The following is a 21032-nucleotide window of genomic DNA, read 5'->3' on the forward strand; positions in this document are numbered from 1 at the left end:
CAAAGAGAGATAAGAATATCTATTTATATTTGCTTTATTTGAACAAAGAAATGCAAGAAGGATAAACAAGAAAGCAATAAATGTGGTTGCTGTAGTGGGGATGGGGTTCGGGCATGAACAGAGTGAATAGGAGACAGGAACATAAGGATTTTTCATTGTTTGTCTTTAAAAATATTTTAAACCATAATAATGTAGTATTTATTTAACAAATTAAATAAAAATATATGAATATAAAACACTGCATGTATTACAAAGTCATACACAATATTTCATGTATTATAGTGACAAAAAAATACAGAATAAGCACATTGATTGACTGTCCAAACTATAGGAGGGGAATGGGATTATGAGGATGGGCCCCCAGTTGAAATCTAAAAAGAAAAGCAAATAGTGTGTCTTAAAGAAGAGATATTCCAGCTAGGTACATTGGCGCAGGAGCCTGAGGCAGGAGAGTCACAAGTTTGAGGACAGCCTCAGGAATTTAGTGAGACTCTGTCCTAAAATAGAAGGAGGAAGAGGAGAAGGGAGAGGGGAAGGGGGAGGGAGAAAGGGAGGAGGAGAAGAATAGGGAAGAGGAAGAAGGAAGAGAAGGAAAGGAAGGGGAAGAAGAAGAAAAAGTTCTAGGGATATAGCTCAGTGGTAGAGCATCCCTGGGTTCAATCTCTAGTTCAATCGGGCGTGGGGAGGGGGGGCGGCAGTGGGATGCGGGGAGAAAGAGGTATTCCAATTTCTCCAATATATTTGTGAAAGGAAAAAAATGTTTTCTGACAGTTTGCTGACTTTTAATTTCCCAGAATTTTAAGCAAAGTTTTAACAATGGCATATTTGGCCATAATTAAACAGAGGCAGGCTTATTGATTATCAAATGTTTCTAACTCTTCCTATCTAAGATTGAGAGGAGAACATGACACTACATTCCCTTGACTGAATACAGAATTTAAAGGAAGAAAAAATTAGTAGAACAGAAGAAAGAACTGAGAAATTATGGAATTGTGGTTGAGCTACTTAATAAAATTGAATCAAGGTAAGAGAGAACCAACCTGTCCTTTTTCCATGTCACTATTTGGATTTTCTGAGTCCATTGTCTCTGTCCTTTTCCTCTTTCCTTTTCTAAAAGCTTGGATATTGGTAATTTCATCTGTCTGCAAGATCTTCTGCATTTTCTCAATTAGTTATCAAAGATTTTCTGAAACTGTAGGAGGAGGGAATGCCCATGTAGACGTTGCTACTCTGGATGAGGCCCCAAAGTTAATGATTTTCCTTAAAAACAAAAACAAAAACAAAAATATGTTTACAACTCTGCTTCACGATGGCATTACTCCCTCAGGCAAACTATTACTAAATGCTTCCTAGAGTTTTTTCTTTCACTGACCAATTAGTACACAGTTTCATTTGATTCAGAAGTTCAATTTCATTATCATCACAAGGATGTTCATGGTATGATTTGCAGAAAGCTGACACAAAATCAAATAGTGTAAACATTTTTTCATTTTTGTAACTTTTTATCAGACAAAAAGTCTAAAAATGAGAAGTCTAAAATATTATAAACATTATAAATTTATATAAATAGTATCTCAGAGACAGCTGAAGTTATATATTAACAGCAGAACTCACCAGGACCAAAGACCTAAATATTCCAGGGAGAACAATAAAAATTACTTAGAAGTTTTTTTTTTTTTTTTTAAAGAGAGAATGAGAGAGAGAGAGAGAGAGAGAGAGAGAGAGAGAGAGAGAGAGAGAGAGAGAGAATTTTAATATTTATTTTTCAGTTATCAGCGGACACAACATCTTTGTTTGTATGTGGTGCTGAGGGCCTCACGCATGCCAGGCGAGCGCACTACCGCTTGAGCCACATCCCCAGCCCAGTTTTTGTTGTTTTTAACAGAAAATCATGAAGTCTTGAGAAGGAACTAAAGAATTGTAACGTTAGGATTGAAATGATTTAAATTTTGATATGTACAAATGATGCAGTACCTTGGGCCTGAACATCCTTTGTATTTGAATGTATTGGTGTGTTTTCATGAGCTGGGGTTGTGGCTCAGTGGTACAGAGCTTGCCTCACACGTATGAGGCACTGCCTTCGATTCTCAGCAACACATATAAATAAATTAATTTTTAAAAAGATTTCACATTAAAAAAATTTAACTATATAAGGGACTGAGCTTAGAAATCTTCAAGAAATATGTGGACTGTTGAGCAAAAGATAACATTTTGCTTCTTACCAAATTATACTGAGTAGCCAGGCATAGTGGCGCATGCCTGTAATCCCAGCAGCTAGGGAGGCTGAGAGGCAGGAGGATCATGAGTTCAAAGCCAGCCTCAGCAACTTAATGAGGCACTAAGCAATTCAGTGAGAACCTGTCTCTAATAGAATATAAAAAAGGCCTGGAAATGTGGCTCAGGGTTAAGTGCCAGTACAAGAAACAACAACAGCTAAATTATACTGAGTAATTATATTAGAAAATATGGTTCTTTTGCTTTTTTTTAAAGAGGAGAAATGGGGGGGGAGAGAGAGAGAGAGAGAGAATTTTTTTAATATTTATTTTTTAGGTGTAGATGGACACAACACAATGCTTTTATTTTTTATGTGGTGCTGATAATCGAACCCAGGTCCCACCCGTGCTTCTTTTAAATGAAAGTCATCACACTCTATCCCAAGAGTAAAAATAATGTTTGGATGTCTTGCCAAAATTGCTGTGATTCTTTTTTGGAAACTTTTCTTAGGCTTTCAAATACATTAATAGTATGTGAGCTTACACATAGGAACTGCCAAATCTGACTCACAAACATTAGAGATCTTACCCAATATTGAGCTTTACTAATAATTTCAAAGATATAAGCAATAAACAGGCACAGGCAAAGTAGGGAGAGGTCTAGTACATCCTGCTGTAGAGGTCTAGTACATCTAGTCCTTCCTTCTCATATCATATATGAACTCTGTGGTTCAGACTACTTAGTGAGACCTCAATGAGGGTCACCTCATACAATGGGGAGTGCTGAAGTCATAGCATATATTCTTTTTATATTTCAGAGTTGAATAGCTTGCATGACATTCTAGAGGGAGGGATAAATCCAGATTCCAAACTGATTCTATACTATTAATGTATTTGAAAGCCTAATTGCCATCAGCAATCCTAAACCAAGGATATACTGTTAAAAGCATTCCATAGATGCAAACTTTATTCCCAGTAAATGTAATTAGTTGAAAAACTATCTCTGTGAAGGACTTACATAATAAATATTGTGGGTATTGCAAGCCAAGAGACAAATATGAATATAACATATGAGTTTATACAAGAGAAGAAATAAATTTTTACAAATTTTTTTTCACAAAATTCAAAATGTAATAATTGAATAGGAGTTTTTAATAAGACAAATTTACTAATGTAAAGAACAGAATTTTAGGGGCTGGGGATGTGGCTCAAGTAGTAGCGCGCTCGCCTGGCATGCGTGAGGCACCGGGTTTGATCCTCAGAACCACACAAAAATAAATAAGTGAAATAAAGATATTGTGTTCAACTACAACTAAAAAATAAATATATAAAAAAGCAGAATTTTAAAAAATAAGATTTTGCTTAATTTGGGTTCCAAGTTGTTTTGCTATCATCAAAATCAATTGCAAATGCTCATCTTTTAAGTCTAACCTGTAATGAGCTTTTGCATATTTCATTTTTGAAGATGTTATTCACTGATAGGTTCTGGAATATATTGATATTAATCTATGAGCTTTCAATTTTGTTAATTGAGATAAAATTTACATAAATAAAATTCACCCTCTTAACCATTTAAAAGTGTGTATTCAATGATTTTTTAAAAATGTATTTGCAATATTTTAAAATCATTACCAGGAGATCGTTACTTCTCGATATGAGTTTAAAATTTTAAGTGAACATATTTATCTCTTAGAAGACCATTATAAAATTCTTTTAAATTCTTCTCTTGATATATGTCTTTCAATATCATTATCTTACAGATTAATACTTCTAATTAAAAGTTAGAGGGAAACTCCTTAATTACTTAGTAAAATGACTTGAAACATAGAAATTTTCTTTGCATTTGCTTTGAAGTTTGAAAGACAGTGCTGTAATAATTTGAACTTGAAAATATATCAATTGCAAATATAAGTGAGAATAAAGCTTTCTTCTTTTAACTTTGGCAGTAGGAGAAGTGTATAAGGCAGTTTGACATTTTTTTAAAATATTTTTTTTAGTTGTAGATGGACACAATACCTTTATTTATTTATGTTTATATGGTGCTGAGGATCCAACCCAAGGCCTCATACATGCTAGGCAAGTGTTGGTACCACTGATGCACAACCCCAGCCCAGTTTGACATTTTTGAGACACAAATTGTTACTGAAATGAATTAACCTCAGTATACACTTTGCATATAAGTGTTTTGTCATGTAATTTTGATTATAATTTCTTAATAAATTCATTTAAGAAACATTATCAAGCTATAACAAAAGTAAATTTTCAAAGTCATTTAGTGTTCCATGAGTGACCAAGGGCAGTTCTCATTCTCAAAAATTTCAATCTTTGCCCTGAACTCAAATACATGCAATAAGACTCTGTCACTACTAAGCCATTGAAATGATATGTAGTAGGGAAAGTGAGAGTATTTTTCTATTTCTATTCAAATTGAGGGGGAGGAACTGGGGGACTGAACCCAGGACCTCATACATGTTAAGTGCATGCTCTATCACTGAGCTACACTCCCACACTTTCCAACTTTTGTTTATGAAAATATTCAAGTGGTTGAGTTCAGAAGCATGAAGCTCACTATTAAATCTAATGGATCAAAAATACATGATATTTTCAGAAAATACCAAAGTGACCTTAAATGTTCTTTCTTTTTTGTGGTGCTAGAGATTGAATCTAGGACTTCACATGTGCTAGGTAAGTACTCTACCACTGAACTATATGCTTATCCTTTAAACTTTATATGGAAATGCAAGAGACTCAGAGACTTAGAGTGGCAGAAACAATCTTGAAAAAGAATAGTCAAATTTGTAGAGATAGAAAGTAGATTAGTGGTTTCTTAGGGTTCGGGAATAGGTAGAGAGGGATAATGCATATAAAGTTTCTTTTAGAAGGGAAAAATGTTGAAATAATTGAATTGTAGTGATAGTTGAAAATTCTATGAATATGCAAAAATTTTAAAATTATAAGGCACACTGAATTGTATACTTTAAATGGATGAATTGCAGGGTATGTAAATTATATTTCAATAAAGATTTTTAAAAAACACATAAAATAGGTTCTAATATTTTTTTCAAAGTATCTGCTGATGAATAAAAAATTAATAGCCATATATTTTCATAAACTTTGTAAATTTGTCTTTCTGATTCATATATATTTTTACCACCGTTATATCACATCTTAGTATGTTTCACTTAAGGTTGTATTACATTAGTGTTTTCTTAATTTCTTTGAAAATATTCTTGCCCATAATTGTTTCAAAAGACTATTTACAGGGGCTAATTTTTTAGTTACTTTAAATTCAGCATTTGTTCCTCAAATAAAATACAACTGAGCAGTAACTTCTGTTGACTCATCTCTAACCAAGAAAATCTCAGTCACTTGCCTTGTTTTATAATTATTGTACTGATCCTATGACCTCAACTCTTTTTGTTTAAAGGCTAATAGTCTTAAGTCAGTTTTTTTTTTCCTGGATAAAAGCATGATTTAATTAACTTACTATCAGTGAATGGCTTCCCTTGCTTTACAAATAAAAGAGCTACTAAGAAATTAATTTGGTTGCAGAATCACTTCCATTTTTTATTTTGTGAAGAAATTTTGTTATGATGTAATTTGAGATATTCCTTTAAATTTTCCCAAATTTTCTGGCTGTTGTTTTCTTAGAAATAATGTAATGAGTATTTAGTCTGGTAAAGTTGACATGTTTTGTTGCACAGTTATAGTATCATTGTATAATAAAAACAGGGCTTTGCCATCAAATTTGATAACAAAATAATTCACACTCCACTCGGCTTTAAAAGAACTAAGTCCAGATTTATCCTTTTTTCCCTCTTTCTTGTTTTGACATGATTGGCATGCACTGGTTATGAAAGAATAAAATGCCATAGTATGACAATATACACATCACTCAAAATGTTGTCAAATTATTGTAAGTGCATCATTGCAATTTGTGGTACATAGAGAAGTGCAATAAAGCAATGAGATTGCCCCATATGATTTCTGTCATAATTACTTAACTATTTCCTCATAGCATAAAAGCAGCCACTGGTAATACATAAACATAGAGTGAGGCTGCATACCAATTCAAGTTTGTTTATGGACACTGAAACTTCACTTTTATATAATATCCATATATCATAAAATGTTATTTTGATATTCATTTAAAAATTTTAAAACTGTAAAAGACATTCTTACCTTACAGGCTGTACAAAAAAAGGTGGCTGGCAGATAAGCCATAATTTACTAAACTCTGATCTAGAGGTCCAGTTTTATCATTTTTAAAAGGAGTTTATATAATATCATTTGGCTTCTTTTATTTCATTTTCATTTCTTTTTCCAGGGAGCAAGCCAGCTGCTTTAACTCCTTCCTCTCCAGTACCTTACATTACTGCACATTATCAATAACAAATTAAAAACAGTGCTTCAGAAACAACCGTGTATAGCCTATAAACTGTAACCAAAATTATTATTTGATAAAACTGGATTTTACCAGATATAACTGTAGAGACTGTTAACCTATTTAGTGATAGTGACAGATGCTAGAATCCTGGTTCACTTGGATTTTTAACAACTCAGGGTTATGTGGAGATTCATTTTCTCCACAATTGAAAAGACAACATTATTTGCCTCTAGGCAGGTTCTCTCAACATATGTCTCACTCCCTCCTTTTGTTGTTATGTTTTTTCCAACTAATCACGACACTTTCAGTAAACTCAAGGTAGTGCAGTAGAGCCCTTATGACTGCAATTAATTTTTTACTTATTCATAAAATAGATCAATACTCCACTTGAAATTTCACTTATACTATAAAACTACATGGTAACTCCCTGTCTTTTCTATGATTTCTCCTCTTCTCAACTGTACAAGCTTGTCTGTTAAGAAGAAATAAAATCTTGCTATGCACTGAATTGTGTCCCCTTCCCATTTGTATGTTGAGACTTATCCCCCAATGTGACTCTGATTGGAGATAGGGACTGTAGGAGGTAATTAAGTTTAAATAACATTGTAAGTATAGGGCCCTAGTGCAATAGGCTTAGTAGCCTTATAAGAAGAGGAAAAGAAAGTGATCACTCCTCTTTCTTTGCCATGAAGGATGCAATGAGGAAGGAAACTGTCTGATAGGCCTTGATCTTGCACTTCCCAATTTACAGAAGTGTGAGAAATAAACTTCTGGTATTAAAGTTACATAGTCTATGGTATTTGTTATGATAGCCAGAACTTTCCTAATACATTTCTACTGCAAAATGGAATGTCAGTTTTCTGCTGAGGATTACAGAGTTTGAGGTCCTATTGAAGGTGATAATTGAGAAGTCTATTTCTCTTCTTTTTATTTTGAAAGCAGCAATGTTAATTATAAAATTGAAAAATCACACATAGTTCATGAAATAAAGTATAAAAACCTTTTTTATAATTCTTCATATTACATAGATAGGTCTTCAATACTCACGATTTGTTACATTAAAATTTTTATTCTTGTTAAAAATTCCTTTTGGCTTGCAAATCATTAAAACCAAATTAATTATAAAACTCTCAAAACAAAACAAGGCAAATATTTATGCTATTGGATTTGATGATAATTTCTTGGCTATAACATCAAAAACATAGATAACAAAAAATATAGAAAAACTGAATTTCATAAAAAATGTTTAGATTTTGTGCATCAAATCATTATAAAAGGAGTAAAGAGGCAATCTGAATAATATGACGAAATATTTCAAATTATGCATCTGATAAGGGATTAATAGCCAGAATGTATAGAACTACTAAAATGTAACAAAAACCCAAACAACTAGACTCAAAAATGGGACTTGAATAGGCATTTATGCATAAAAGACATACAAATGGCCAATATTACATGAAAAGATGCTCATTATCTTTAATCATTAGAAAAATGCAAATGAAAATCACAATGAGATACTACCTTACATCCATTAGGATAGCTACTGATAAAAAAGCCAAATCAAAAGTGTTGGTGAGATATGGAGAAATGGGAACCACTGAGCACTGTTGGAAATGTAAAATGATATGGCTGCTATGGAAAATTAAAAAGCGAGGTCTTGAAGAGATACTTGTGAACCCATGTTCATAGCACCATTATTCACAATGGCTAAAAGGTAGAAGCAACCCAGTGTCCATCAACAGACGAATGAATAAGCAAAAGGTGGTATATATATATATATATATATATATATATATATATATATATATATATATATATAATTCAGCCTTAAAAGGAAAAAACCTGACACATGCTACAACATATATGAACCTTGATGACATTATACTAAATTGAATAAGCCATTCCAAAAATACAGATACGATGTAATTTCACTTATGTGAGGTACCTAGAACAGTTAAACTCATACAGAAAGAAAGTAGAAAAGTGCTGCTAGAAGTTGGAGAAAAGGGGAAAATGAGCTATTGGTCAGTGGGTACAGAATTTAGGTTATTATTGTTTTTTTAATATCTTTCTTTTTTTTTACATGGTGCTGAGAATCGAACCCAGTGCCTCACGCATGCCAGGCGAGCGTGCTACCACTTAAGCCACATCCCAAGTCCCCAGAATTTAAGTTTTGCAAGTCAAAAAGCATACTGGTGACCTTTGGTGGTGATGGTTGCACAGTGATATGAATGTAACTGTACATTTACATATAGTTGAGATGGTAAATTTTATTACATACATTTTATCACAATAAAAAAATTGGGGAAAAGTTAGTTTTCAAAAAACAACATTTGTATTATTCCTAGTTGGGTCAAACTTTTCTCCTGGTTAAAAAGCAATTCTTCAAGTTTATTTATAAGCATAATATTTACTCAAAACCAGTCATAAATGTATACATCAGACCTCTTTTAGAATTCAGGTCAATATTCTGTTATAATATCCACAAACAGGTGATTCAATATTTATATTACCTGCCAATTAGATAAGTCAAAAGAAATGTTATGACTATGGTTGTGTCTTAAACATTGTTGTTTCCTAGTAAAAAAAATTATCATAATGCTTTCTGCCCTTTGATAAATTTCCTAGGTAGATGCAGGGGATAAGATTTGTGAAAATTGTCAAAATCTAAATGGAGTCACTTTTGTTAAGTCCTAACCAAAAACTAAATTAAAAAAATCCAGGAGATTATAAAGAAGAAGGGGATATCCCCTCCATGTATGCCTGATAATAAGAACTATTCACAAAAATCTCTACCAGAACCACAACTTTAAACAAAGGCCCCAGCAACTGTTAGTCAGCTTTTTGTTGCTGTGACTAAAAGAACTGACACAGATAACTTAGAGAAAAAAAAAAGATTTATTTTTTGAGCAGAATAATATGGTGGAAGGGTGTGGCAGAGGAAAGTTGTTCACCAAATGGCAGCCAAGAAGCAGAGACAGAGAAAGGGGTCATGGACAAGATACAGTTCCCAAGGGCTTGCCCACAAGAATCCACTCTTTCAACCAGGTTCCCCCTCCCAAAGCCTCCACAGCTTCCTGGTAAACCATTCTGTTATTCCTGGATTTATTTATGATCCAATCACCTCCCCAAAATCTCAGTTCTGAAAAATGCTGCATTACCACCAAGCCCTCAACACTTGCGTCTTAGGGGGACACTTCATATCCCAACCAAAATAGCAAGTTTGCACACACAAAAAATTACTTTTCCAAGAACATCTGCTCAATCTTGGACTAATGCAACCTTTGTTATTGATCCTTGTAGCCAAAGATATTGATTCAAAACTTCTTATGTAATTGCCATTTTGCCTTTTCAAGACTTCCCTTGGTCTCAACCTTCTTGCATATATTCATAGTTTAATATTCTCATGGCAGTGCTATTCTAATTTCAAACTGAATTCATCTTCAGAGAATACCTGATTGTTATTTACATTGACAAATTAAATATAACCACAGGCATGATAATATACAAGATACGTGTGTGGTTGGATTAATAATATAAGCCAGTCACTTTCAATTTTTTTTTTTTTTTTTTTAGTACTAAGGATTGAACTCAGGGACACTCAACACCGAGCCACATCCCCAGCCCTATTTTGTATTTTATTTAGAGACAGGGTCTCACTGAGTTTCTGAGCACCTCAGTGGTGCTGAGGCTGGCTTTGAATTTGTGATCCTCCTGCCTCTGCCTCCTCAGCTTCCTGAGCTCTTGGGATTACAGACATGTGCCACCATGCCTGCCTTCAATTTTTTTTTCTGCAACTCACAGAAAAACAGTATTTTGGGGGATAGAAAAAGGGAGGAAGGGTCAAAAATTACATATTGATTGGGAAAATGCATGCCTGCATGTGTTTTCACACACGTGAGAAAAAAAATGTAATTAAACATATTTACCCTTATAGATGCAAGATATTTTCTCAGTTTCTGTTTTATCTACTCTATTTTAGTTCGCTTTAAAAGGAGTTGAATTAGGGTGGGAGTATAACTCATTTGGTGGAGTGCTTGCCTCTCATGCACAAGCCCTGGATTCAATCCCAACACCACACACACACACACACACACACACACAAGGTGTTGCATTATATGTATAGAATTGTCACAATGAAACCCTTAACTTGTACAATTAATATGTGCAAATTAACTATAATTTAAAAATAAAAAGTACTGATCATAGCACATTAAATTGACTTCACAACTCAATAATGGGTTATAATCCCTAGTTGAAAAACAATGTTCTAAGCAACAGCCAAATTATGAAAAACACAATATGTAACGAAACAAAGAGCAGCTTTGTGACAAATGAAAGCAAATGTAGTTCAAAATATGAATTTTAATGCATTTATGTTTGCTTTTAAGAAATCAATGATATAACTAGGTGTGGTAGCACACTCTTGTAATCCCAGCGGCTTGGGAGGCTAAGGCAGGAGAATCACGGGTTCAAAACCCAGCCTCAGAAAGGGCGAGCGCTAAGCAACTCAGTGAGACCTTGAGCGCTAAGCAACTCAGTGAGACCTTGTTTCTAAATAAAATACAAAATAGGGTTGTGGGGCGGGGGTGGGAGGATTGGGGGTGGGAGGTGCTGGGATTGTGGCTCGGTGGTAGAGCTCTTTCTTGATTCTCAGCACCACATACAAATAAATAAATAAAATAAAATTTCATCAATAACTAATAAAAATATTTTTTAAAAATAGGGTTGGGGGCTGGGGTTGTGACTCAGTGTTAGAGTGCTCACCTAGCATGCTTGAGGCACTGAGTTCGATCCTCAGCACCACATAAATGTAAAATATTGTGTCCACTTGAAAAACAAACTAAAAAATAAATATTAAAAAAATAGGGCTGAGGATGTGGCTCAGTGATTGAGTGCCCCTGAATTAAATCCCCAGACCCCCCTCCCTAAAAAAAAAGCAGCTTCCTCAACTTATTGAGGCCCTAAACAACTTAGTGAGACCCTTTCTCAAAATGAAAAATAAAAAAGGGCTGGTGATGTGGCCTAGTGTTTAAGGTCCTCTGGGTTCAATCCCTGGTACAAAACAAATCAGTAATGCAATTAATACAAGAATCCAAAAGCCAATACGAAATTCTAAGGAAAAAAAGTTACTAAAACTTAAGGAAACTATGTGAATATTCAATATAATTCTGGTGTTGAAGTGGCACCCCCTTTATCCACAGAAAAGTCTTAACTGGACTTCTCCAGAAATCTTTATCATGGCTGATTTTAGGACTGTCAGCAAAATAGTCTGTGCAAAAGAGTTCAATGTAGATAAACTTCCTATTTTTGTGTCGCTCTGTTTTACTTGGCCACAGGCCAGGAAGATACCAGAATTCCAGGTGCTAGATACCCCCTTACTAGTTTTTCACAAACAAATCCAGTTTAGTACTTTGTAGAAATGTGCAAACAATACCTTATATACAAACAGAGATATGATAAATTGTGGTATAAAGGTGCATTAAGAATTGTAATGCAAAAAAGAGAGAGAGAGAGAGAGAGAGCTCACGTATAATGGCATAATTTGGCATGAACATACTTTATATACAGAGTTAATGAAAAATTATGCTATGAATGGATAATTATGATTGTAATGCATTCCACTATTGTCATGTATGTAAGAAATAAAAAAATTTAAATGGAAAAAAAAAGAAATAGTTTAACAAAGGACAGACTTTTCCCCAAAAAAATGTTAAATGATGGACAAATAAGCCAAAGCCATAAAAATAAAGGAGTTATCAAAATCAGCAGAATTTGTAAACAAAAACACATGAAGTTCCTCATCTCTCATCATACCCACAATTAACTGTGATGAATCAAAGAGCTTCATGTATATTACATGTAAAGGAAAACATTAAAAGAGCTAGAAAATGTAAAAAAAAAAAAAAAAAAGAAAGAAAGAAAGAAAAAGAGGGCTGGGGATGTGGCTCAAGCAGTAGCGCGCTCGCCTGGCATGCGAGCGGCCCTGGTTCGATCCTCAGCACCACATTCAAAGATGTTGTGTCTGCCAATAACTAAAAAAATATCTATATATTAAAAAAATTTCTCTCTCTCTTTAAAAAAAAGAAAGAAAGAAAGAAAAAGAAGAAAAGAAAAAGAAATGTGCAAACAAGGCCTCTGGCCTTGAGCTGGGCTTCACAGAGATGTCTACATTTTTAAGATAAGTTACAATTGGGATCCATGTTAACAGCTGGCAGGAGAGGAAAGAAAAGGGAGAAGAAACCCCTCCCTTCTCAGGTGTTGTCCTTGAAGAGTTAACTTGCCCAGAACAGTGAAATAAAAAGCTGCTTTTATGTGAACTTCTGCAGACTATGAACTGCTGAACCCCACCCCTTACATGCTGGGTATAAAACTCTGAAACTACCTGAACTCTTGGTTCAGGGGATTGATTGATTATAGCAAAAGCTGTGCCCTCTGAACCTGGTACAGGTTTATTTTAATAAATAAATAAATAAAACTGTTTCCTGCTATCTTCCGAGCCTTCCCTCATTTGTCCCTACAACAGTGTCCCATGTGACTTTGTATTTAAATATGAATCCCCTATTACAAATGAAATAAAGATTGCGAAAGGTAAACAACACAGTATTACAATAAACTCAAATACCCTTTCATAGGTTTCCAAAGTTTTGGATTGCTTTCCATACATATCAGTTTGTCATGTTAGGCATAAAAGATCCCTTGCAGTACTTAGAAAAGAATATGAATTGAAGACTCCCCTCTAAATGTATCTCAAAATTCAGGAAAATACTGCCAATGTAATTCTAAATATCCCATGGCTGGTGTAGTGATCTCTTTGAAATGGATTATTAGTTTCAACCCAGACCCTTAGCAAAGTAGGACATGGGAAAGGAGATGTACATAGTACTTTTTAAAAATTATATATGTACTAGAAGAACAGAAATCAGGATTGGAATGGCTCTAATTGATTTGGTCCACTCTGAGTACTTCAACATGAACAGCACTTCACTGCGCAAAACAAATGCAGGAGTGAGATTCTCACCAGAGTGTTCTTTACTTCTGGAGGGAAATTACTAGGTTTTACTAATGTCTATTAGTGAATATTTTAACTTCCTCTTTTAACTTTCTACATTTTCTTTTCTTTTTTAAGAGAGAGAGAAATTTTAAATATTTATTTTTCAGTTTTCAGTGGATACAACATCTTTATTTTATTTTTATGTGGTGCTGAGGATTGAACCCAGCACCCAGAGCATGCCAGGTGAGCTTGTTACCGCTTGAGCCACATCCCCAGCCCTTAAATTTCTCCATTTTCAATTTTCTCAAGTAATTCCTGCAATATCCTGATTAAAAAGATGGTCAATATACTTTAGGATAATTCAACAATGCTGCCAAACTCTCAAATCATTACTTAGACTGGATTGCTGAGTATTCATGAGCTTAACTAAAAAACATTAAGCATATTGAGAGACTATAGACCTGAATCACTTTAAACTTTCATAATGGAAAAGGGAAGAAAATATTCTTATTTGGTCAAAGCAGATGGATATGCTTGCTTTTTGGGGGGAGTGGGGGTGGGGAAGACTGAAGATTGAATACAGGAGTGCTTTCTCAGTTCTTTTTTATTTTTTATTTGGAGATAGGGTCTCATTAAGTTTCTGAGGGTCTCACTATGTTGTTGAGGCTGGCCTCCAACTTGCTATCTTTCTTCCTAAGTCCTTCCAGTTGCTGGAAATATGGATGAATTTTATTCAAGCTAATTTAATGAATACATAGTGATATCATGCAGTGTCATGCATATTAACCATTTTGCTTTCTAGATGTCCTATATGACTTCTTCAAACTTTTCCAATCCTCTGTCCTTCACTTAATAAGAATAAAACCAGCTTACATTTCATTTACTGAATCCTCCATCTATGTCTATTGTAAACATTCCATTAATCTATTACTATCTAAGCATCTAACTTGTACAAACTTGTTTAATCCTCACAGAAACTCTCTGAGATACATACAAGTTATATTTACATTTTAAAGATGAGGGAACTGAGTTCCCCTATTGCAATGAGCCCTCGTTGCTAAACTGCAAGCAAACTAAAGGACTTTCATTAAGTAGGCTTTGCAATAGATAATCAATTCCAACTGTGTTGTTGCTTTTCACTTGACTTAATCCCTTACAGGGCTCCCCTTGCCTAAGTCTCTGCCCTTGTGGTTCTGTTCTTCCAGAGAATGGTGACTTGGCTGGTTCATCATGGCCTATAGACCTGCTCATACACCCATGTTGGACATCCTTTCTTTGTCCCTAGGAATCTCTTCTTTAGCCATCTCTACTCTTCAGTCTGGAGGTTGACCTATTTGGGCTCCCTTTCTCTCTTTCCGGCTGAGTTCAGCCAATGGAGTGTCCAGGTGGCAATTCAGAGGGAAAGAGAACAGTGAGTTAGGAACATTTATCCTCCTGGCTCCCTTCTTGTGGGTTTGCTTCAGATTTTAGTGTCCCTGTCTATATGACCCACTCCTTTCAGGTTGCAATAATCACTGCCCTCCCTCTGTCTTTTGTCCAGGGCTGATAATATTCCCATTATGACTAGCCCTGTAGAACAGCTCTATCCCTCATGGGCTTCTCTGTATTCAGCCCATACCTTCTTAAAGAGCACCTTGGTTAAAACTTTATGGAAATCCTAGTTTAGTGGGTCATCTGTTTCTTGCCAGAGCCCTGACTGATAATAACATGGTGGGGCTCCTCCTACCTCCTGACTACCTGGGTATCTATTGCCAACCAGTAGATTCCTTTTGCTACTAGCACTCTCATCTGTTATCTTCCTGGGGACATATGATACTGACAATGTGCCTTGACCTACATTATTTGTTTACTGGAGCATTATCATTGTATTAGAAAAGGCTAGTATTTCTGATTCCATGTTCTGACATGACTTATCCTACCACCGATCAAGTTCTATCTCCATTGATGAAGATTTAGTTCAAAGAAAAGGGGGTATTATTTGCTGTTTTCTTCCTGCACAAGCACTCAGATCTCTACCACTGGATCAACACCCCTGGTATTCCTAGTACCCTTGACTCCACAAATAGTGGCCTCATGACCTGGCAAGAGAACCAAGTGCTAAGTGACCCATCTTTGTTTTATCTTATTTAGACAGTGTGCCTGGCTGACTTTCATCTTGATGTGTCAAGAAGACTTCTACAGCAGAGAGGTAACAGCACAGACATCAGAGACTGGGAACAGTGGAAGACAATCTTAACTTCTCCACAATGTCACCTGTCTCCATCAGTTGTCAACAAAAAGCCAGAATCCATGGGTAAAACCATCTGAAAATTTACACAGGAACTCAGAGGGGCTCTAAATAATTTTTCGTATGATTCTAGGCCCTCTAAAATAGTTTCTAAGAAATACCATTTTTTTGAGCATCTTCTTTTACTACCTGTCCTCCCAACATTTACATGCCTTTCTCCTTCATTCATCAAAAGCAGAGTTAAGCCTAAAACAAGAATAAAATCAATTAAAAATTCTGTTTTAGGATAACTGTAAGTCATGCAAAACATCCTCCATTTCACATATTTTAAAGGAATGTAGAACATTTTATTCATTTAGAAAACTGAGAGCAAGATGAGATCATTATGCTTTTTATTTTGAGTATATTTTACAACTTTAATAGCTTACAGATCAATTTTTAAATTGGCAAAATATAATAATTCTGACTCTAGAATTATTATATATGCATAAAAATCAGGAGGGATTCAACTTTCAACTATTAATTTAATCAATTATAAATGAAAGGACAAGCTGATTTTTATTTGAAATGTCTATCCTATTATACTCTATATTGACAGCATATATTAATGAAATAAACAGGTTACCATTTACCATTAATTTTGTACATTTTACTCTAAAAAATTTGGGTCTAAAAATAATTAATATACTGAGGCACATATTTCAGATAATTTACTTGATAAATCATCTTAAGTGGTTTTCCCCTCTTGCTCAATACAAATCATTTCTCTTCTTATTTTAATGTTTCTTTTTTTTTGCTACTGGGGATTGAACTCAGGGCCACTCCACTACTTAGCCACATCCTCAGCCCTTTTATGTATTCTATTTAGAGTCAGGGTCTCACTGAGTTGCTTAGGGCCTCGATTTTGCTGAGGGTGGCTTTGAACTTGTGATCCTCCTGCCTCAGCCTCCCGAGCCGCTGGGATTACAGGCATGCACCACCATGCCCAGCTTAATAGTTCTTCATACCACATTGAAGCAAAATTAAAATAAAAAAGATCAACTATATGATACATTTTTATCCTATCTATTTCCTATATATAGATCACTTAGAAAACATACTTATGAGCAATAGTATTTTGCTATTAATAAATTCGTAGAGTAATGTACATGAAAGGGAATGCCAGGGACTGTCTGCTTCTCTGTTGCAGAAGCAAGCCTGGGTGTGGGCAGCTGCAGGGCAAGTCAAAACCAAGAAACTAGCTCCATATGGAGAAAGCAAGTACAGTTGGCTCTTTGTATCCACGGGTTCCACATCTGTGATTCAACTGTCCCCAGATAAAGCATGTTTGGAAGAAAACTGCTTCTGTACTGAACATGAACAGATTTTTTCTTATCAGTATTCTCTAAACAATACAGTCTGATATATATTCACATAATATTCATATTGTACTAGGCAATATAAGTGATCCAGTATTGGGATGATGTTTGTTTATATGTAAATACTATGCTATTTTGTGTAAGGCACTTGAGCATCCATGGGTTTTGGTATCCTCAAGGATCCTGGAACTAATCCCACTCACATGCTAAGGGATGGCTTTTGATCAAAGAAAGAAGCCCTAGGAGATGAAGTGGATTTTTTTAAGCCAGCAGAGGCTCAAGAAGTCATATAAAAACAAGGATGAGTTCAAAATATGCAACCTAACCTCAAGGTCCAGGAGTGTTGCAGACTGAGGCAACAGGAGACTCAGCAGCTGTAGCATTGTGGGACAATGCTGTGAGCTCTTGGCTCTATTAGCGGGAAAGTTGTTTGAATAGCCAGGGGCAGACTGAACCTTGGGCAAACATACATAGTGTTCTCAGAAAGAAGGGACGAATAAATTTGTTTTTCTATAAAAGCACAGAAAGTTTAGTGAGATACTATTTTTTGGTAGAGGTAAAATTTTGCCATGTAGGTAGTTTGTCCAGTCTGAATTTCTTTCAAGTATATTAGAAAATGAAGGAGGGTCACAAATTGTTTTAAACTCAGCTTTAGAACCAAGCTTTATGGATCCCTAGCCCTGGCTCCAATACTTACTACCTATGTAACTTTTCTGAGCCTCTGTTTCCCTGTATGTGAACTGGGAATAATAACAGTATGAATTGATATCTTAGTTATATTAATGGCATATGAATTTATTAACAGTAATACTTTTATTATTAACTGAAAGGAATAGGACCAGCTTCCTCTCATACATGGTTAGCTCAATCACATAGGAATACAAAGGGCATTTACAACAGCAGGAACGAGGAGGGCTTCAAGAAGCAGAGCTAATTGACTTCAATATCTATGATGTTATGAGACAAACCTCAATCTTACATAAAAATGTAAAGAAAAGTGATTAGAGCCAGGGCATCTCCAATAGAGGCCCTTTTCCAAAGTGGGAGTCTGCCCAGACTCCCACTCCTGCCTTTGTTAGCTTCCTGGGAGTGCTAGGTGGAACTTACTCACATGACAGTGATGGGTAAGTGGCAATGACATTGTAACAATGAAAACTATAATTATTTTCTAGTTGTAGATGGATAGCATGCCTTTAATTTGTTTCATTTTTATGTTGTGCTAAGGATCAAACCATAGTGCCTCACACACGCTAGGCAAGTGCTCTGCCACTAAATTATACATTTTTAATAAGAAGAATTTTGTTAGGTTGAAGGATTAGGAGAGGTCGTTCAGGTCCTCACAGGTTAAAGGAGAGGATCGTGATTTCACAGCCAATAAACATCTGACACTACTTGAGTGGCAGGTTGGTCCTCATTAATCTGAGTGAAGGTTGACTAAGGATAGTCAGAAGAGAGGAAGGACAGCTGCCCAGCAATCCCTGACTTAGAGGAATTCCTTCAGAAGTGGGATTGTGGCAGGTGGTAATTTCAAATCTTGTTTGTTTGACTAATTTGTAAGCTGAAATATTAACAGAATACTAAACAGAATTACAGTTGGCCTCAGAATTTTCAATAGCCAGCATTTCTCATCAGCTGAGATAAAACTTTATTAGAAATTTTCAGTTGATACTATATTCTAGAGATATATTTAAATGAGAAGTTTAAATAAACTAAAAGCTAAAGAGTATATGTACATCTACTTCTACATCTATTTATGTACATCTACATCACATGCTGTTTGGTTATATACAAGATTTCCTTCTTTTTTTGTACTGGGATCCAACCCAGGGCCTTGTGCATGCAACACAAGCCCTCTACCAACTGAGCTATATCCCTAGCCATTGGTTATATACAGGATATCTAACAAGGATTTAAAAATGGACAAGCAATGTAGGATTGAAGTGTTATTTTATTTGGTTAAAATAAAATGTATGTCACCAAATTTTTTAAAAAACTAAAATGCTAAGTAGTATAAGTTGGTGACCTTAAAAAGTGAGTTTAGCCGGGCACAGTGGCACATGCCTGTAATCCCAGAGGCTCAGGAAGCTGAGACAGGAGGACTGCAAGTTCAAAGCCAGCCTCAGCAGAAGCGAGGCACAAAGCTACTCAGTGAGACCCTGTCTCTAAATAAAATACAAAAAAGGGCTGGAGATGTGGCTCAGTAGTGGAGTGCCCTTGAGTTCAATCCCAGTATCAAAACAAACAAACAAACATCCCCTGAATTTATACACAATTACCTGTTTATATGGTGTTCATTTGTTATTCTAAAAAATAATGGACAACTGTGATATATAGAAAATAGATTTTACCAACCACAGTTTCACTACTTTTTAGTCAAAATTAAATTTGTTCTTAATGCTCAGGCATGGGAATCATAAAGCATTTTAAAGAAAGGGTTTTTGAAATGCTGGAGACTCCTTATGCCATTTTCTAGCTGTATGATTTTGGGGGGATTTCTTATATCTTTAAACCTCAGAGTTCTCATCTATAAAATAGGATGAGTTGTACCTACTCATGGCTGCTGTGAGGATTGAATGAGTTAATGCATACACACACTTAGCAAAGGTCAAGCAGAGGTAGATACTAACAGCTTTGACTACAGATAACTAGATTGTCCACACTAAGGTGGACATTCAGTAATGAGGAACACTAGTGCATGCTGACTCATGCTTTTTCAGTGAGGGGGACAGGTGAACAATGACAGCAACCAACCCCCAGGGTCCACTGGTGCCCTTTAATCCAGGCACTAACTTTTAACAGTTTACCAGTTTGCGGGTCTTTGGGGTGTTTGCATTTACTACAGCCCTGCAATGCTTTCTCATGGTGGATTCCTGTCACATTACAAATGGTCATGAAATTAAATTGTGCAAAAACAGTGTTCACTGGCCCCAGAGGGCTCTGAGGCACTCAGGGAATGGTGTTGTTTATGTGTAGAATGCATGAAAGTTGTGTCAACTCTTCATAGCCTAGAGGGTCAGAAGGGACATGGGAGGGAACAGAACTGACCAGTCTGAGAGATCAGGATTCCTCAGGAAACTAGACCTGCTTGCTGTAATGAGACAGTTGCCTAAATGACAGACAGCATAGCTTCATGCTGTGATAGAATATGGTCACGATGATGGAACACTGAGACAGTCTCCTGAGAAAATGATGTTGGGGAGAAGCAGAGGTCCATAAGAATACCAAGGGCAGAGTCTTGGTCCATTCTCTGATGCTATAACAGAAAACTACTGAGTGGGCAATTTATAATGATTGGAATTTATTGGCTCACAAATCTGGGGGTACAAAGTCCTCTATCAAGGTGTCAGCCTCTGGTGAGGGGCTTCTTGTTGGGTCATCTCATAAGCAGCAGGTAAAAGGTGGGCGGGGGGGGGGGAGAAGAGATTGAACTTGCCCTTTTAAAATAAATCTACTCCCAAGATAAGGTCATTAATCCATGAGCACTCTGCCTTCATGACTCAATCCCATTCAAAGGTACCATCTCCTAATACTGTTATAATGGCAATCTGATTTCAACATGAGTTTTAGAGGGCCATACACTCAAACCATAGCATTCTGCTCTTGATGGGAAGTTAGAAATAACATCTGGGTAAAGCTGAGCACTTGGTATGGATGAGTAGCATTCCTACCATGAACTACAGAATTACCCTCATTCAGATACCAGGTCTGAAGACTCACAGCAAATTGTTTATCAGAAAGTCTCACAAACTGTGGTTCAGGCAGGATTTAAGAAGAGCCATGGCTACATTCACCAGAATATCCAGGAGTAGTTTCTAGGAGCTTGATACTAAGACCTTCTATCCCTCTTTTAGGC

The 21032-nt window shown here is 35.7% G+C and overlaps 1 protein-coding gene across 5 annotated transcripts in view; it reads right to left on the bottom strand.

Moving 5' to 3' along the window:
• Positions 1 to 21032, bottom strand: part of Bend6 (BEN domain containing 6) — a 66238-nt gene that overhangs the window by 38141 nt on the left and 7065 nt on the right. For 2 of the 5 annotated variants that reach the window (XM_021721799.3, XM_005318531.4), the window contains exon 2: positions 1041 to 1260. The exons of the other annotated variants lie outside the window; for them this stretch is intronic. In XM_021721799.3, the coding sequence (XP_021577474.1) occupies positions 1041 to 1160 (120 nt within the window). In that variant the 5' untranslated portion in view covers positions 1161 to 1260. The remainder of the gene's footprint in view (positions 1 to 1040; positions 1261 to 21032) is intronic. 5 annotated transcript variants of the gene reach the window in all.

Source organism: Ictidomys tridecemlineatus, chromosome 8 (genome assembly GCF_052094955.1).
Source record: "Ictidomys tridecemlineatus isolate mIctTri1 chromosome 8, mIctTri1.hap1, whole genome shotgun sequence".
Classification (NCBI taxonomy): domain Eukaryota; kingdom Metazoa; phylum Chordata; class Mammalia; order Rodentia; family Sciuridae; genus Ictidomys; species Ictidomys tridecemlineatus.